General features: G+C 41.7%; 1 protein-coding gene across 1 annotated transcript in view; it reads left to right on the forward strand.

Annotated features, from left to right (window-relative positions):
• The window catches only part of ACVR2B (activin A receptor type 2B), an 89,652-nt gene extending 81,981 nt beyond the window's left edge, over positions 1 to 7,671 (forward strand). The window contains exons 8-11 of the mRNA XM_042888663.1: positions 3,202 to 3,316; positions 4,354 to 4,492; positions 5,709 to 5,839; positions 7,298 to 7,671. Coding sequence (XP_042744597.1) covers positions 3,202 to 3,316; positions 4,354 to 4,492; positions 5,709 to 5,839; positions 7,298 to 7,492 — 580 coding nt within the window. The 3' untranslated portion in view covers positions 7,493 to 7,671. The remainder of the gene's footprint in view (positions 1 to 3,201; positions 3,317 to 4,353; positions 4,493 to 5,708; positions 5,840 to 7,297) is intronic.
• The last annotated feature ends 8,815 nt before the right edge of the window (positions 7,672 to 16,486 follow it).

Below are 16,486 nucleotides of genomic sequence, written 5' to 3' on the forward strand. Positions count from 1 at the left end.
GTCGCAGCTCTGCAGGCTTTGAGCAAACTCGTAGGACTGTGGTCCCGGCACAGCAGGAGGTTATGGGATCGCTCCTCGGTGCTAAAGTGCCCCCACGTGGAAGCTGGAAATAAGATCTCTAGTGTCAAAATGGGGTTAATGCACAAACTACTTGTTGTTTGCTCGCCCCTTGATTGAAGCATGATGCTGAAAAGGATATTTTCTCATTTTCAGGGCACTTTCCTTTATCAGTGGCTGTTTTAGGAACCTAACAAGTGATGGTGTTAGTGGGAACTGTTGCGGGTGTGGGTTGGATCAAGGCTTTCTCCCATTGCTTGGGACATTTGCGTTGAGATCACGCTTGCCAGCTTCAGGTGGTTGTGGAAAGAAGGAAAACAGGGAAAAATGGGGAAATTTGTAGATATGACGTTCAAAATATGGAAAAAATGTCTTCTCAGAAAGAGTGGTGATGCACTGGCACAGCCTGCCCAAGGAGGTGATGGAGTGGAACACCAGGAAGGTCTTCCAGACACATGTAGATGTGGCACATGTAGATGAGGGTCAACGGGCATGGTGGGGTTGGGCTGATGGTTGGACTTGGTGATCATAGTGGTCTTTTCCAGACTTATGGTTCTATGTTTCTATGATGGGAAAAATAGAAGCACAAAGGGAAATCGCCACGTTCTGTGTCAATATGTAAATAACTGCAGTGCAGGTAGACAGGAGCAGCAAGCACTCATGCAATGATTCTGGCTTGCATTTCACTTCACCTGGGAAAGGTGTGGTTCAGGCAGTGCTGTGTCATTTCTGTGAGGTCCTGGCTGAGCCACAGCTTTGCAGGAATCTCATGTGCAATCTGTACCATCCTGGAGGGTGTAATCCCCTAATGCCGATCGAGCAAAGTCGTTTATCCGTGTCATTAGGTGATGGCTGCTTTCTGAGCCTGTGGGGAAACAGCTATAGCATGGAAGCTGTCAGTCTCTAAGATAGCATGTATTAGGTCATGCATATGTAGTGGTGTTTTTATGTGCAACAGAGATCTGCAAATGTTTTACAGGCTCTAAAAGGCCAGCTGTTTCCCTAGAAACCCCATGTCCCTAGGAGGCAGTTTGCTAGGGTTCCCTTCACAGCTGTGAGGGGAATAACCCATTTCCCCTACGCTAAGCCCCAAGCCACAACTGCCCATTGTGCCACGTTTAGCTCACTGTGAGCAAATCCTTTCTTCTGATGTTGTAAACTAAGAATGAGGCTTGGGTGACATGAGATGACTTTAGCACATGGTGCTTTGCACTGGTGTGCTGGTATCCAAGGCCACAGCCAGCAGTCCTTCTCTCTGGGCCAGCAGTTTCTCTCTTCCCAAGGAATTTTGACAGGTCGCTCTGGTGCAGAACAATTGTATCTGCCCTCGTTAATTATTTTATGCAGGCCTGCAATGTCCTGCAATCAGCAGGGTCACTGAGTGAATTGATGATAGGGAAATTATAATGCTGAGCATACAGGACAATTGCCATCTGCTGTCTAAGGTCTGTAATTTAATTATATTACCAAACATTCCTTTTCAGATGAAAATGCAGGAAGCCTCAGGAACAAGGCTGGCCTGGTCAGGCAACTCAGTGGGATCCTATCCCCCCTCACTGGCTCCTGCAGGCTCACCTGAGCTGCCCTGAAACGGCAGTGCTGTAGCACAGGGCTGACACGAATGTCCCTTTATAGTCATCTTCAAGCTCAGAACCACCATCTCCACTTGCAGAGGAATAATTCTGAAAAATTCTGATCTTGGCAGCTCATCTCCATGTGGGTTCAACCCCTCCCCTGCTTGCTTTCCAGCTCAGGGGAGATCGATCCAGCAATTAAAACATAAGTATAATAGATGACAATGGTAAAAGTCTGCAGAAGCAGTGACCAGAGTCCCACTGGCACCTGCTGATTTCTAGGAAGATGTCATAGAATCATAGAATGGCTTGGGTTGGAAGGGACCTCAAGGATCTCCAACCCCACTGCCACATGCAGGGCCACCAACCCCCCCATTTAATACCAGACCAGGCTGCCCAGGGCCCCATCCAACCTGGCCTTGAACACCTCCAGGGACGGGGCATCCACAGCCTCTCTGGGCAGCTGTTGCAGCACCTCACCACTCTCTCTGTAAAGAACTTCCCCCTGATATCCAACTTAAATCTTCCCTCCTTCAACTTCAAACCATTTTCCCTTGTCCTGCCATTATCTACCCTTGTAAAGAGTTGACTTCCCTCACAGAATCACAAAATGGCCAGGGTTGGAAGGGACCTCAAGGACCATGAATCTCCAACCCCTCTGCCACAGGCAGGGCCACTGACCTCCCCTCCTGTTTGTAGGCTCTTTGTAGGTACTGGAAGGCTGCAATGAGGTCACTTCACAGCCTTTTCTTCTCCAGGCTGAAGAAGTCCAACTCCCTCAGCCTGTATTTGTAGGAGAGATGCTCCAGCCCAGTCTGTGCTTAGTAGAGGCATTTGGATCATGCTTTTAGTCATGTTTTAACTTTGGGTGAGCCCCAAGCAGTCTGACAGTTGGACTTGGTAATCTTTGTAGGTCCCTTCCAATGGGCTGTATATTCATCTCATTTGGAATGGAATGGGATGTATATATAGGCCTTTTTGTTTGTTTGTTTGTTTGTTTTTTTAGCATGCGCTTCTTTTGAGACCTTTTGGTGGGGATGGGAGGGATACAGAGTTATCCAGTAGTGTGAAATCTTACTCAGAGTGCAGGTGACAAAGTCACTGATCATCCATCTTATCATCTGTATTTTGTTTTGAGAGTAATTTACCCAGGACTTCTGCTGTCTCTTTGTCCCTCCTGAGGCTCTGCTTTCTCTCCCTCCTTTGCCCTTTTGCCATCCCTGTGTGCTGTTCTCTGAGAGAGGGGCAGCTCCACAGGATTGGAATGCATTCCACTGGTGGGCAGGGCTTGAGGATGCTTGGGGTTATGTGCCTGAAGTACAGTGTGAGCTCCTGCAGAGAGCAGGAGCACAGACCTTCACATCACACATGGCTCCTAACCCAGCAGCACAGGGCTGTCCACTTGCATCTTACAGACACCAACAGCAGGAAGCAGCTGGAGAAGGAAAGAAGGAAAGAGCAGATCCACCCACAGCTGTTAGACCTAGAGATTACAGCGTGGTGTGTTGCACTCTGATTCAGCCCCACGCCATAATAAACGCTCCCAAACCTGCCTCTTATCTCTCTGTAGGGACTTCAAGAGTAAAAACGTCTTGCTGAAGAACGACTTAACGGCAGTGCTAGCTGATTTTGGCCTTGCTGTACGGTTTGAACCTGGAAAACCTCCAGGGGACACTCATGGACAGGTAATCATTATCTTTCAAAATCAGATTGTAAAAAGTCAGGCCAGCCACAGCTCCACCTGTCTGGGAGTGGTTTGTACAGGTGCAGACTGGAGGCTGAGAGATCACCTTCATTGCAGGTTAGCTCCGTATAGCTTTCCTCATTTTTGCTCCCTTTCTTTAGATTTTTCTAGCATTTTCCATGCTTTTTCACATCTAGGCTTCTCCTTATCCCCACTTCACCAGGTAATAGCAAAATCATGATGAGAAATCCCTAAAGAAAAGCTTTAAAAGACATTTCAGTTCCCATGTTTAAAAAAGTGTTTTCTGCCACATTCTGCTCTTCCTTCTCTACATCACAGCCTACAGTTCTGCCATCTACATCACCATGGGTATCCAAGGAGTTCTGTATGGCTTTTCAGGTAGAATGAATGCACCTAGATGTGCACGATGGTGAGGAGAGGGCATCCTTTCCAAACCGGGGCTGAGTGGACTTCACAGGGTCTGTGCTTTACCATTCCTGTGGATGTAGGAGGCTGGTATTATCCAGGGCACTCATGCCTATACTTTTTCCTACCACTTCAGAATACATCGATTTTACTCTTCTTTTATATATTTTTAGTGAAAGGGGCTTGAACTTTCCATGACTTCAATAACCGAGTCTGCCTTGACCTCAAGGTGTCGTGCCTGTCTCCAAGGGCAGTGCTTTCTCATGCAGCGTGTGCTGCTGGAGCGAGATGCAGTGGGATGCAGAGGATTTCATCTGCACTCACCATGCCTCGCTGCATCTGAATCAGACCTATAGCACACACTGAATGTATATCACACACGTAGTCATCGTGCACTTTGGCTTTTTCCTTCAGGTAGCTTATGTAGACTGAAGTGAACCTAACACAAATCAATGTTAGAAGGCACAGCCCACTTTTGGTTGTTTTCCAAGCAAGGTGCAAAGTTAGCAGAAGTAGCCTACAGGCTAATGAAGGCAGCTGTCATTCATCTCTGACCAACAGAGGCTGACGGGTCCAACTGGAATTTAACTCGAGCTGTTTCTTTCTCTGCAGGTGGGAACAAGGAGGTATATGGCTCCTGAAGTGTTAGAGGGAGCAATCAACTTCCAACGGGACGCTTTCCTGAGAATAGACATGTACGCAATGGGACTGGTATTATGGGAGTTAGTCTCCAGATGTAGAGCAGTTGATGGTAAGAATAAAGATCTCCTCTGCCCCGGGGAATGGCTTTGTTTCAGCACGGTTTGCTGGCCCACAGAATGGCCTGGCTCTGTTCAAAATAAATTAAAAATCAATGCCATGTTTTCATTAGACAGCTAAGTTGTTTTTCATCTGCTTGTTTCTTAATGTAAGCTGTTATTCTCTGTGGTTAAGAATCTTTTGTGATGTTCAAGTCTCAAAGTGCTTCTTTTAATACCATGCTGTTCCCTTTCTCAGGGTTTTTATCCTAAAATGATGCTGCAAAATGGGATTTATTTTCTGTCTGAGTAGCGCATTGGTTCTCTGGTGCATCCTTGCCATTTGCAGGACCTTGTTCTTGGTCAGGGAAGCTGCAACTCCTTGTGACAATATGGGTGCTCCACGCTGAATATCAAGCTCATGAATTAATAGTACCTTACCTGGACTGTAAACATGAATGTTAATATTGTAATAGCACTAAAGTCCTTGTTTATAATCAGGATGTGTACCTAGGTATGTGTTTTTTCAAAAAGTTCTTGTGGATCATATAAAATACTGGAGGAGCAGGGATGAAGGGGAGTTAAGCTTAACCTCACAAACTCTTTTAATTCAGCAGTGATACTGTGCAAATTGCATCACTTCACTGTGCAGATCTGTTGCATCGTTATGGTCAGAATTGTGTCTGCTGGCTTTAGTGACAAATAGTCCCTGTCTTGCAGTAAGTGTGATTTCTGAAACAGTGTTGTCAATTCCTTTTGTTAGGATAGGTTGTGAGTGTGACTAACAGCAGGTTTGTCTTGGTGATCACTAGCACAACTTGTTATAGCTTTGATTCCTCTTTGAAGATGAGGAATGGAAGTAACAGTTCTTTCATTCTCTTGGCCCAGAGCATTTCACAGCCATAACTGGTAGAACTAAAGCATTCCGAAATCATTTTGCACTTTGGAGCTAGCACCTGGGACAAGTGCATCTGGCTCTACCTGGTAAGAGCTGACTTAAATCTAAGAACAAGCCAGGTCAAAAAAGGGATTGCAAGTGCTGTGTACGCTTGACCTTGCTACTCAGTGCCTAAAGTGAAATTATGCTCATGCTGAAACCATTCTCTAGGTTGTTTTGCTGCGATGGGTTGAGGAGCCATGTCTTGTGCATGGGGAGGATGCAGCTCTGCAGAGGCTGTGGCTCCACACAGGCCATTTCTGTACTAACCCAATTCTCCACGTGCACTGTAGGTCCAGTGGATGAATACATGCTGCCTTTTGAAGAAGAAATAGGTCAGCACCCATCCCTCGAGGACCTGCAAGAAGTGGTCGTTCACAAGAAGATGCGCCCCATCTTCAAGGATCATTGGCTGAAACACCCTGTATGTCCCCCTTGGTCGATGGGCAAATGTTTTTTCCTGCATGATGGGAATGAGTGATGTGGTTATGTGTTAGCTTCAAAGGGAAAAAATGCAGGAAAATGGTGTTCTGGGAATCCGATAGCCTCGAGGCACAAACTAAACTGCAGGTGACCTTCATGTCCTCACCACTGCCCGGTACTGTCCTAGCACAACCTTTGGCAGAGAATGCTTCCCCTTTCCCTTTGTTCCTTTTTGTGTTTAGAGGATAAACCAGCTGATTAAAATCAGCAAATGAACATGGAACGTATCGTGGAGTGTTTGTTTAGCAGGACTCATTTAATATGGTGAAATAATGGAAGGGAAAGTTCCCATTCATTGAGAAAGAGAGAATGGTGCATACCAGCAGAGACGTATTCCTCGCAAGCTAGATAGCATGCAAGACTTGAAGCATTTTTACAGGAAAAATTAATTAGATGTGAAGGCAAACAGACAATGAAATAAAGTGCAGTGTGGGTTTCCCAGAGGTAGATCATTTCAGATGAGCGTTTTTAATAAGCGCGCTGATTTTTTCAAACTGGGAAAGGAGGGAGCAGGTTATGAAATCTCACAGGGCTTCAGTAAGAAGCTAAATGCCTCCATTTGGACCAAACTGCTGCTGTTTTGGCTGGGCTCAGGTGTACTAATGCATTGCCTGGAAGTCAGGGAGAGCTGCTGAGTGTAAGTAAAGACAAGTGTGGTGGTTTCTGGGTGAGTGGGATTCAAACAGAGCTGTACTCTTCCAGCAACATTCATTGAATCTTAGAATCACAGAATGGTTTGGGCTGGAAGGGACCTTTAAGATCATCCAGTTCCAACCCTCTGCTATAAGCAGGGACACCTCCCTCTAGACCAGGTTGCTCACAGCCCCATCCAGCTTGGCCTTGAGTGCTTCCAGAGAGGGGATGTCCAGAGTCTCACTGGGCAACCAGTTCAGTGTCTCACCACCCTTACAGCAAAGAATTTCTTCCTAACATGTACTCTAAGTGTTGTATTCAGTTATTTTGAGGATTGTACAGAAGTGATTGCAAACAAAGCTATCATTTCGTAGTAACTGATACAGTGCTGCCAGCACTGGTGGTTTTATCATGGGAATTGTAGCACTTCATATCTTGTCTTCTGAAGCTTTAAATGCTCAATTTCACGATGTAGTTTGATGTGGGAAAAAAAGTACTTTCAGGTCTATGAAAAAAGGCAGATGTGAGCAAAGCCCTCAGTCCTAGAAACAGAAAGTTCAAAAAAACCTGATAACACACGTGTTGAGAGAGCTTTGTAAAACGAATCTCATGACAGAATCACAGAATCATTTGAGTTGGATCTTTAAGGTCCATCCGGTCCCAACTCGCCCACCACCGACAGGGAGACCCGCAGCTCCGTGCTCAGAGCGCTGATTTGCGCATCGTGGGGAGACGAGGCGTTTATCTTTCCTTTCTCTCTCCTCAGGGCTTGGCGCAGCTCTGCGTGACCATCGAAGAGTGCTGGGACCACGACGCAGAGGCTCGGCTCTCGGCAGGCTGCGTCGAGGAGCGCATTGCTCAGATCCGCAAATCCGTCAACGGCACTACCTCGGACTGCCTCGTCTCCATCGTGACGTCCGTCACCAACGTGGACTTGCCGCCCAAAGAGTCCAGTATCTAAGTCCTGGTTCGCTTTTGTCTTTCCAGACTCAGTGGATTTGAAAAAAGTTTAAAAAAAAAAAAAGAAAAAAAAAGAAAACACACAAAGAAAGAAAAAAAAAAATACCATAAAAATCCAACAAACACGTGAATGCAGCTGCTATTTTATCTTGACTTTTTATTATTATTGTTATTATTATTATTATTATTATTTTTGGATTGGATCAATTTTACCAGCACATTGCTCTACTGTATTAACAAATGGACATTTCAGCAAGCATTCAGGTGCCGACTAATGAATGCAGAAAAGGTGCAGGTACCTCAGAACCTCAACAAACTCACTTCAGTTGTTTTGTTGTTGTTGTTGTTTAAATTGAGTTTTCTGGGTTTCTCTTTATCAGTCTGTCTTCTGAGCAGAACATCTGTGACATAAAGGAAAACCACCTATCATCTTAGAAAACGCAATGCTGCAAACTTTGGAGGAAACTTAAGACTGTTACATAAGATTACACCTTCCTCAAAAGGATTTTTTCCCCATTTTGTTTCGTTCCTGGGTTCTGTTCCGTGTTGGGTTATTTTATTTGGAAGTGAGCTTCAAAAAAAAAACAAAAACAAAACAAAAAAAAAAAAACAAACACAGCAGATGTGTCTTTTACGGATCTAACGGGTGTCATTGTAACATGGAAAAAAGTAACTGGGCGGAGAATGTTAATTCTTGGTGGTAGAATTGAAGGGGGGAGCGTAGAATGGGGGTGGGGAGAGCGACGTTGGACTTGGCAGCATTTGGGGAAACATCATTTGCTATGGAGCTACTTCTCAGGTAACCATTAGAGGAGGGGAAGGACATTTCTGGGCAGAGTATTAACAGCTGCAGTGTGTGGAGAAAGCAGAATTAAAGGGCCAGTGGTTTCAAGCAAGGCACTGGTTAGTTCTTCCTCCAGTATCTGGCTCTTGGGTGGTAAGAGAACAAAGCAGAACTGTAGTTACCTTCTATTTTTCAAATCTGGATAGTAACAGGAAAAATGCTTTTTAAGAAGTGTAATTGGAAGAGGTGGGAAAATGTGTTCTTAGAAGAAAATACTGGAAGATAAGAAGATGTTTGCATCTCTCTTAAAGTGTGAGTCAGTGCAAGAAATGTTGCCCTCGGGTTTGATTATCTGCCAGCCCAACCACTGGCACAGATGGTGCAGGGCGGAGAAGTGTGAACGCTGGCTCTGTAATTTTTCTTTGTTCTTTAATTTGGGGTTGTAGGGAGGTGGAAATTACCTGAACCAGTGGCAGATGGCTCCTGTAGCACCCGAGAAGCCCATGAGCTGTACAGTTATAGACTGCAGAGGTAGCTGAGCAGCAGCAGTGATCCTCAGCATCCCTCAGCCTGGTTTCTTTGACGCTGCTTTCTCCGTACTCTGCGACTAAACTCTTTTCGTCTTAAAGTGGTGCATATTCTGAAATACCATTACTCTTATTATGCCATAAACTTGCTCTAGTCAGTGAATGTTCCTAATGCTGCTGATTCAACATTGAGATATTTTTTTAATTTGCAAAAACATGCAATGTTTAAAAAAAGGAAAAAGAAAAAAAAAAATAATAAGAACACAAAACATACACATACACACGTTACGTGGCTTCCGAGGCTTAAACTGAAAAAAAATAAGAATTAAAAACTTCATGACCACAGACCACCTCAAACCAGAAATACCTCAGAATTTTCTACTTGTATGAGTTTTATTATATATTTTGTTAGTTGTGTTGTCTTGTAGTAAGTATATTTTAATGTAAGTTGGCTTTTATGACAAGGGAGTTTTAAAAAAAGAAAAAAAAGAAAAAAAGTTCCAAAATCTTTTAGGAAGTGCTACCGTTGTTTTTATTTTGTTGTCGTTGTTGTTGTTTGTTTTATAAAGCACCATTGTAAATAACTATACAGTTGTAGAATAACTGCCTATATAAGGTACCTGGGCATTATTCACACTTATTTGTGAAGGCTGTTTCCATTCTGTGTTTTGTTTTTATTCTTGTCTGTTTTAGCGAAAGGACAGTACATCTTTTTCTTTTTTCTTTTTTTAGTGTTATTTTGTTTTATTTTTTGATCTTTGAATCTAACATGAATTCTATGTCTTGCTAGACTGACAAAGTTATATCCATTGGATGGCCAGAACTTTCAGATTTCTCCTTCTATTAAGCCAAAATGCAGTCCTGAGCTAATCATCCTTTGAGAAGGAAAAAAGCAAACAGAAAAATCAAAAGTCTGTACATGAATTGGACTTCTTGTCGCTGCCAAGCTGTCAGCGTGGACCCTTGCACAAATGGAATTTATTAAGCAAACAAAAATCACTAATTGGAGAAAATGTGGAGACAATATAGAGTAAATTGAAATATATCTCTTAAAAAAAATATATATAGCTTTAAAACCTAGAGATCACAAATGAGGACGCGGTCCTTTCTCTCGAAGAGACATTAAGATAGTTGCCTTAATTTGTCTATCTGAATAAAGTCTTAACCTATTCTTTCAAGTTATTGAATGTATATTGCATATTAGTGTGTACACACATGTAACTGTATTTCTGTGTGTAGGTTTGGAAGTTTCTGTTTCTTTATGTGATTCTGTTCAGAACACGGTGACAAAAGCAGACAGGATGGTACCGGTTGGGCTCAGATGATGGTGCTGGAGGGGCTGATGTCTTCGAGCTGATGCTGCAGCCTTGCCCATGCTGAACATGAAGTGTGTAGGGAGCTCTTCTGGTGTCGTGACATAAGTCCCCCGCTTCATGTTAAGCACGGTCATAAACGTTTGCAAGGATCAGCATTGTTCACATTCTAATACATTTCTGCACTGAGATTTATATAAAAATGTGACTATGTTTTAGAAGTGAAGTGATGTAAGGGTGGGGTGGAGGCTAGAACGGAATTAATGCTGAGCGAATGCTTGTTTCGAGGTGGGCATGCTCTGTGTTCCCCAGGAATGGGAGCTGGCTCACACTGCTGCAGAAAGAAAAAAGCTGTACTGTCTTTTAACTATCAGTATCTGTTTGCTGTTCTGGATTTTTTTTCCTTCGGCATTCTGTATAATGGCTAAAACAGGCTTATTACAGCAGTTGCTTTTTTATCGTGATTTCTTTAAGAAGCTTTAAAGTATTTATTGAAAGTGCCATATGATTTTAATAGCCTATTAGACAGTCTCATAAACCTCTTTTGAGAAAGCATACACAGAAAGTCTCGCGTGTAGCGTATCTGATTGTGGGGAGCTGTGCCAACATACAAAGCTTGACCGAATGTTGATTGTAAGTGTTCCCAACTTCCCTGGTCTACTGCTTCCTTATAGATCATCTTGTCAACAGGATTCAGCAACTGACTTTTAAGAGAATTTCCAAAATGCATGTGTGCTCAGATAGAAATTTGAAATGCGTGTTGAGTTTTGTGTCTTGCTGCCACAGCAGAGAGGGGTATTCTGAATTTTTGCCTATGTACAAAATCCTGTCAGTTTATCTGAAGTGGTCCTTTCAGTTGGTATTTATTTTATTAATGAAGGACAGCTCTGATGAACTTACTGGTCTTTCAATACTTGAGCTGTCAAGCAAATAGTTTCCTCACTGCTAACGTAGCATTTGAACTCACAATGACAATGCGATCTTGGTTTTGTTCGGTATCACGGAGGCTTTTTCCTAGCCAGCATTGGGCACATCCATTGGTGTAGCTGTAATAAGCAGTCGTGACTCTTTCCCCTTTAACACTCCCATGAACGTGATGGGTACAACATATGTTATAAATTTCACTCCCTCTTCAGATTTTATTGATTTTATAATCAATGTACGATTTTGTTGTTGACCTTCTTCTCTCGTGTAGCGGTTTAGGTAAATATTAACCTTGAATATTGCAGGCAGTTCTGTCAGTGTTAAAAATTTTCCATGACTTCAGGAGCCAGCATTCCCTTCTCTCTGGTCTAATCATAGAATCATAGAATATAGAATCATATCTATATAATAGAGGAAATCTAATGACCCTTAAGAACTTATTGCGCTGGCTGTGTTGGTTTCCCGGGTGAAGGAAGCTCACATTTTGAGGTTGGAAATAGCTAAAACTGCATTCTTGAGATGACAGAGCTGTGACTTGCTAATACGGTTGCATTAGTACAGCAAGGTTCATATTGAAATTTATGTGCATGAGAGAAGGCTACAAACCAGTCTAACCATCAGTGCAATGACATCTGCCTTACTCTTCTGTTGAAGGATTTTAGCTAGTCCTGATCATGGAGTTTTCTCTAGTGAAGACAAAAAGAAAAACGCTTTTTATTTTGCCTCATTCTTTTGCTGAAATTCTCATACAGCATAAGCTATGTTAGGTCAAGTTACACCTATGGCAATGCCAAGGTCTTTGTGTTTACGTTTGTTTCAAAAAAAAAAGGGATGTGAGTATCCCCCAGTAACTCCGTTGCATTACTTAGGTCCTTGTGATTCACTGCTGTTTCTGTTGAAGTTATTCATTTCAGCAGGAGCAGCATTGGGACCGCTCAGCAGTGTTGCTGGTGGGTACTTCCAGGTTGGCTGGATAGGCCTTTCCCATCAAGAACACTGATCTCCCTTAATATCACCCCGTAGAAACTGGAGAGCTCAAATTCTGTTCTTCCTGTGCTGCTTTCTGGGCAGGCTGTCAGGATTTTCCTGTTTTGCAGGTGAAAGATGTGGTTTCACTTAGTATGGAAGAAACTCCTATTGCAGAGGAAGGAGCTGGTTGATAGCATTGTGACAGTGCTGTTGTTGCAGTCCTCTACAAGCCACGCTCCCCTTGAGAAGTATCTAAGCAGGAAGTGTCCCACAAACTATTATCACTTTTACATTCAGAATATTGTTTGGTAACATTGTAAATAAAATAGACTATATAATAGAGGAAAATAAGGACATTTTGACTTTTTTACTTTTGGAAATATATATATATATATATTTTAGTTACATATACAAACAAAAAATTCTACATTGTGTGAGAATTCTTTTATACCACAAATTATTTTTGTAACGTCTAATATGTTTCTGCAGGGAAAAGGGAGAATGGCATGTGTACGCACAGCGAATAAATATATATATATAAAATGTTTAAATTAAATGTGCACTACATCAAAGTCTAGAGGATAGAACAAGTTTAGTGTGAGGAGCAAGTCTGGATGTACTTGGACACACTTTGAGGGCGGCACTGACTGTTTAACAGGTTATCTTGCATGTTGCATCCCTTCTGCTAGAGATGCTTGTTGCTTTTCTATGACCATCTTCAGTTTAACCAGGAAGAGTGTTTTCATGCATTCGTGCACGTATCCGTGTGTGAGCAGTGTGTCTTGACATATGCTGTGATGCTGCAGTGAGTTGTGAAGGCAGGGTGTTAGAAATTTGTGGAGACCAAATAGGCAGATCTCGCTCACTGCCGTATCCGTTTATAGCAGCTGCGTCTGCTGCCTTGACAATATGATCTGTAAGGAGCTGTTGCCAGCAAAGTCTTGATAAAAGCATTTCCTAGAAGTTCCTTCTCTCTGAAGTGACACAAATAATCAGACTTCACCAGGACATCAGATGTGTTCCCAATGGCAGATTTCACTGTTTGGGTTGGCAGCACTGAAAAAAAAAAAAGAGCACTGTCATGTCCGGAGTCCTACTTAGAGAAAGAGCATTCCTAATTTGTGTAGCCAAACTAAGGTATACTAAAAATATTAAAGAAAAATGCTGCAAATGTTTTCACGTGAGCTGACTTTTCCTGTTGGACCTAAAAATCACTCCAGTCTTTAGCTTTCCTAGTCTTGACAATACGGTGTCAGCAGGGTAAGAGTTACCGAAGAAAACTCAAAGCCAAGCAATGCACTGTGCTGCTTGGAAGCTTTTTTTGACAGCGTGCCTTCTGAAATTGGTGCTGAATGATTGAGAGCAGGCTTCTGCCATTGCTGAATCCTACTTCTGTGTTCTTGGTGAAGTCCTGGCCCTGTGGAAGCTTCCATCTAATTCAGTGGGACCATGAGTGTGTTTGTGTTCCTGGTCATTACCCTCATTCACTCACTCACTCACATGGGACTTCTTTTCTAATATAGTAGTTTTAGGATGAAGCTCTGTTCCCTGACTGAAGTAATAACCTCTGGGTAATCCTTTTTGTCGGGACACATCCACAGAAAGAGATCATGCTTGTGTTACGTCCATCCAGCTGTTCTGAAATGTAATGCTATTCTGTTGTGCCTTTATTTTTCCATGTAAAAGCAACTGCTGTAAGGTGTTTTCTTTTTTCTCCTTTAACTAGTTTTTATGTTTCTTTTTCTGTCTAACAAACAAACAAACAAACAAACCAGTTTTCATTGCCCAGCTGTTATTTCTGGATGCAGTCTGTGATCCAGGTATTTCAAGAACCAATTACCTCAAACCTCATGTTAAACAGTGTTGCTATCTGGATTCTCCTTGATACTACAATATTGTAACATAACAAACAGGAACCTTGCTATGTATGGGTGTTTATATATATGTATCATATACATATATGCGTGTATGTGTTAGATATATATAAATGGAAAGTGATCCCCAAGGACTGAAGGAAAAAAGCAAAGCTTTTGTTTTCCAACATTGAAACCAAAAGGGAGCTTCTCTGAAGCTCTATAATGGCATTGTGCTGGATATGTATTGAAAAAGTGTTTTCTGGAAAGTGCTTCCTTTGTCAGCCTTTTTATTTCAGTATTTTAATGGGGCAGACGATGTGATTGGCCAGTTTTGAAGCAGAGGCTTCTTTCTTTCCAATTGTTAAAAACCAATCAAACTCGGTATATAATATTCCAGTAAGGTTAGTATTGCAAAACCTGAGTATATTCTGGGAAGACTTTATTAGCTTTTGTTTTGGTGAAAGGGAGGGAACTGGCCAAACTTTACTCAACATTTCCAACGTTCTGAGGAACTGAAGTGTAACCAGAACCATCCTGGTCATTTAAAATCCTAATTCAGTAGTCACTGGCATTTCTGGATTGGCCCCCTCATTAAAAAATAAATACCAAATAAAAACCAGCAGCCGTGAGCAGGAGGAAGTTGGAGGAGTTGTAGCTTCTGAATGTGTGCTAAGCATGAGCACAATCTATTGGATAGCAGGAAACACGCTGGCAAGACCTGGGACCTATCTTGGCCCTTTCCTTTTTCCATCCCCCCTTCTCCCAGTAACCTTCTCATAAAAGCAGGCCTTCAACAGCAATGACTTGCATAGACGAAACCTTCTAAAGCTTTTACAGCTGCTGGTGGTTTATGATTACCTTTGGAAAATTATGTACAAAAATATTAAGATCTCCCAGAAGAAGACCTTTTGCAATGCTGTTGGCCTTCCAGTGGAATAATACTGTGATGCAAAAGTTGATCTGTTAGTGATCAGAGTTGAAGGAGGTGGTTACTGCAAACTAAGTAACATTCTTGACCTCTATTCTATGCCATAAGTCCGCACAATGCCATTGTCAATCTACTCAAACTATCTGCTTATGAATTCTGCATGATCCTCATGATAGAGTTGAAAGCCTGATCTTTCACCTGTTAATATTTTCACATTTGTCCTTAAGTTTGACAAATTTTATACTGTAAAGCTGACCTGAGTACAGTTTGATGTCAATTCTTGTGGAAAGAGCTTTCTGCATGTAACATTAGACACATACAGTTAAACAACACAGCATAGTACAAAACTCACAAGATAATGTTTTGGCACCAGCAGAAAGAAATCTCACCCTGACCATTTGTCATTTTAAACCATCTTATTGTAAGTTTTACCAGCTACTTCTAAATTTGTGCTTTATTTAAAGAAATAAAATAAAAATCCTAAGACTTGTCTAGCGTAGTGAAATATGTGTATATCAGTTTTAGGATAAATAGCTAAGTCTTATTACGCTGTGTTACTTAACTTGTATATATAGAGTATACATAAGAGTTTGCAGTAACCTGTTTCTCCAGGATTTCCAGTTTGAATGGGTTTAAACTCAAACTATGAGATTACGTCAATGATTTAGAAGATTGCAGAATAAACTGAGTGTAAAATACAGGAAGCTCTATCAGATGGTGAAATAATTTTTAAAGAGTCTTTTGGTCCTTGGCTCAAATTCAATAAGTACTGTTTGTATACCAAGATATGTGAAATGTAAATGTTGTAGGTTATATTTCACTCTTGTAGCTATGAAAACGTAGAACAGAGATAGCTTGTACTACTGAGTTAACAAAAGTTATACTAAAGTATCCTGTTAAAAAAGTATACAGAGAGGTAAGCTCATTGCTGTAACCCCTTTTGGACTGAAGTGTGCTGATTTTTATACGTATATTATATATATATATATATATTCTGCAAAATGATGTGTGTGTGTGTGTATATACATATAATGTACGTATAAAATGGCCTAATGCAGACATCCATTGTATTGCAGTTATGAAGTGAAGACATTTCGGAAAGAACATTGTATCATAGTTCATGAATTTGCAGTGGATCTTTGTTCCTTTTTACTGTGGTATTTTAGAAATGAGTCTCAAGTTTGAAATTAGATCTGCCAAGTTGGAGTTTCGCTGCTTCAGCTTTGCACTGGGCGTCCGAATAAACCAGTATGAATGTAGTATTTGCCCTGTGTGAAGCAGCTACACCCCAACAGATAGGAGGAAAAAAAAAAAGAAAAGAAAAAAAAAAAAAAAGGAGAAAAAAAAACAAAAAAAAACTAGAAAGAACTATTTCAAGTTTATCTTTTTGTATATGAAAATAAACAATAAATTACAAACAATTGCTTCTGTTGTCACTGCGACGTTAAAGAATCATTGCTGTTTGGTAATAGCATTGACGTCAAGCTGAAGTATTTCCTTCTTATAGAAGGACTTCTCGATGTTTCAGTGGTGTTTGCTGCTAAATCACTGTAGAGGTCTCAGCCTCTCCTCGTGGTTTGCAAACCGCTCTGAAGGGCAGAAGGAATTAGCTCAGATAGCTGCTGCCTTTTGTAGCACTGTGTAAACAGTGCTTGCCATACCCAGGGAAGAGCAGTTCAAGCTGTATTGTCTGC

Source organism: Lagopus leucura, unplaced genomic scaffold (genome assembly GCF_019238085.1).
Source record: "Lagopus leucura isolate 7727_CA_CO unplaced genomic scaffold, USGS_WTPT01 Super-Scaffold_100157, whole genome shotgun sequence".
Lineage (NCBI taxonomy): Eukaryota > Metazoa > Chordata > Aves > Galliformes > Phasianidae > Lagopus > Lagopus leucura.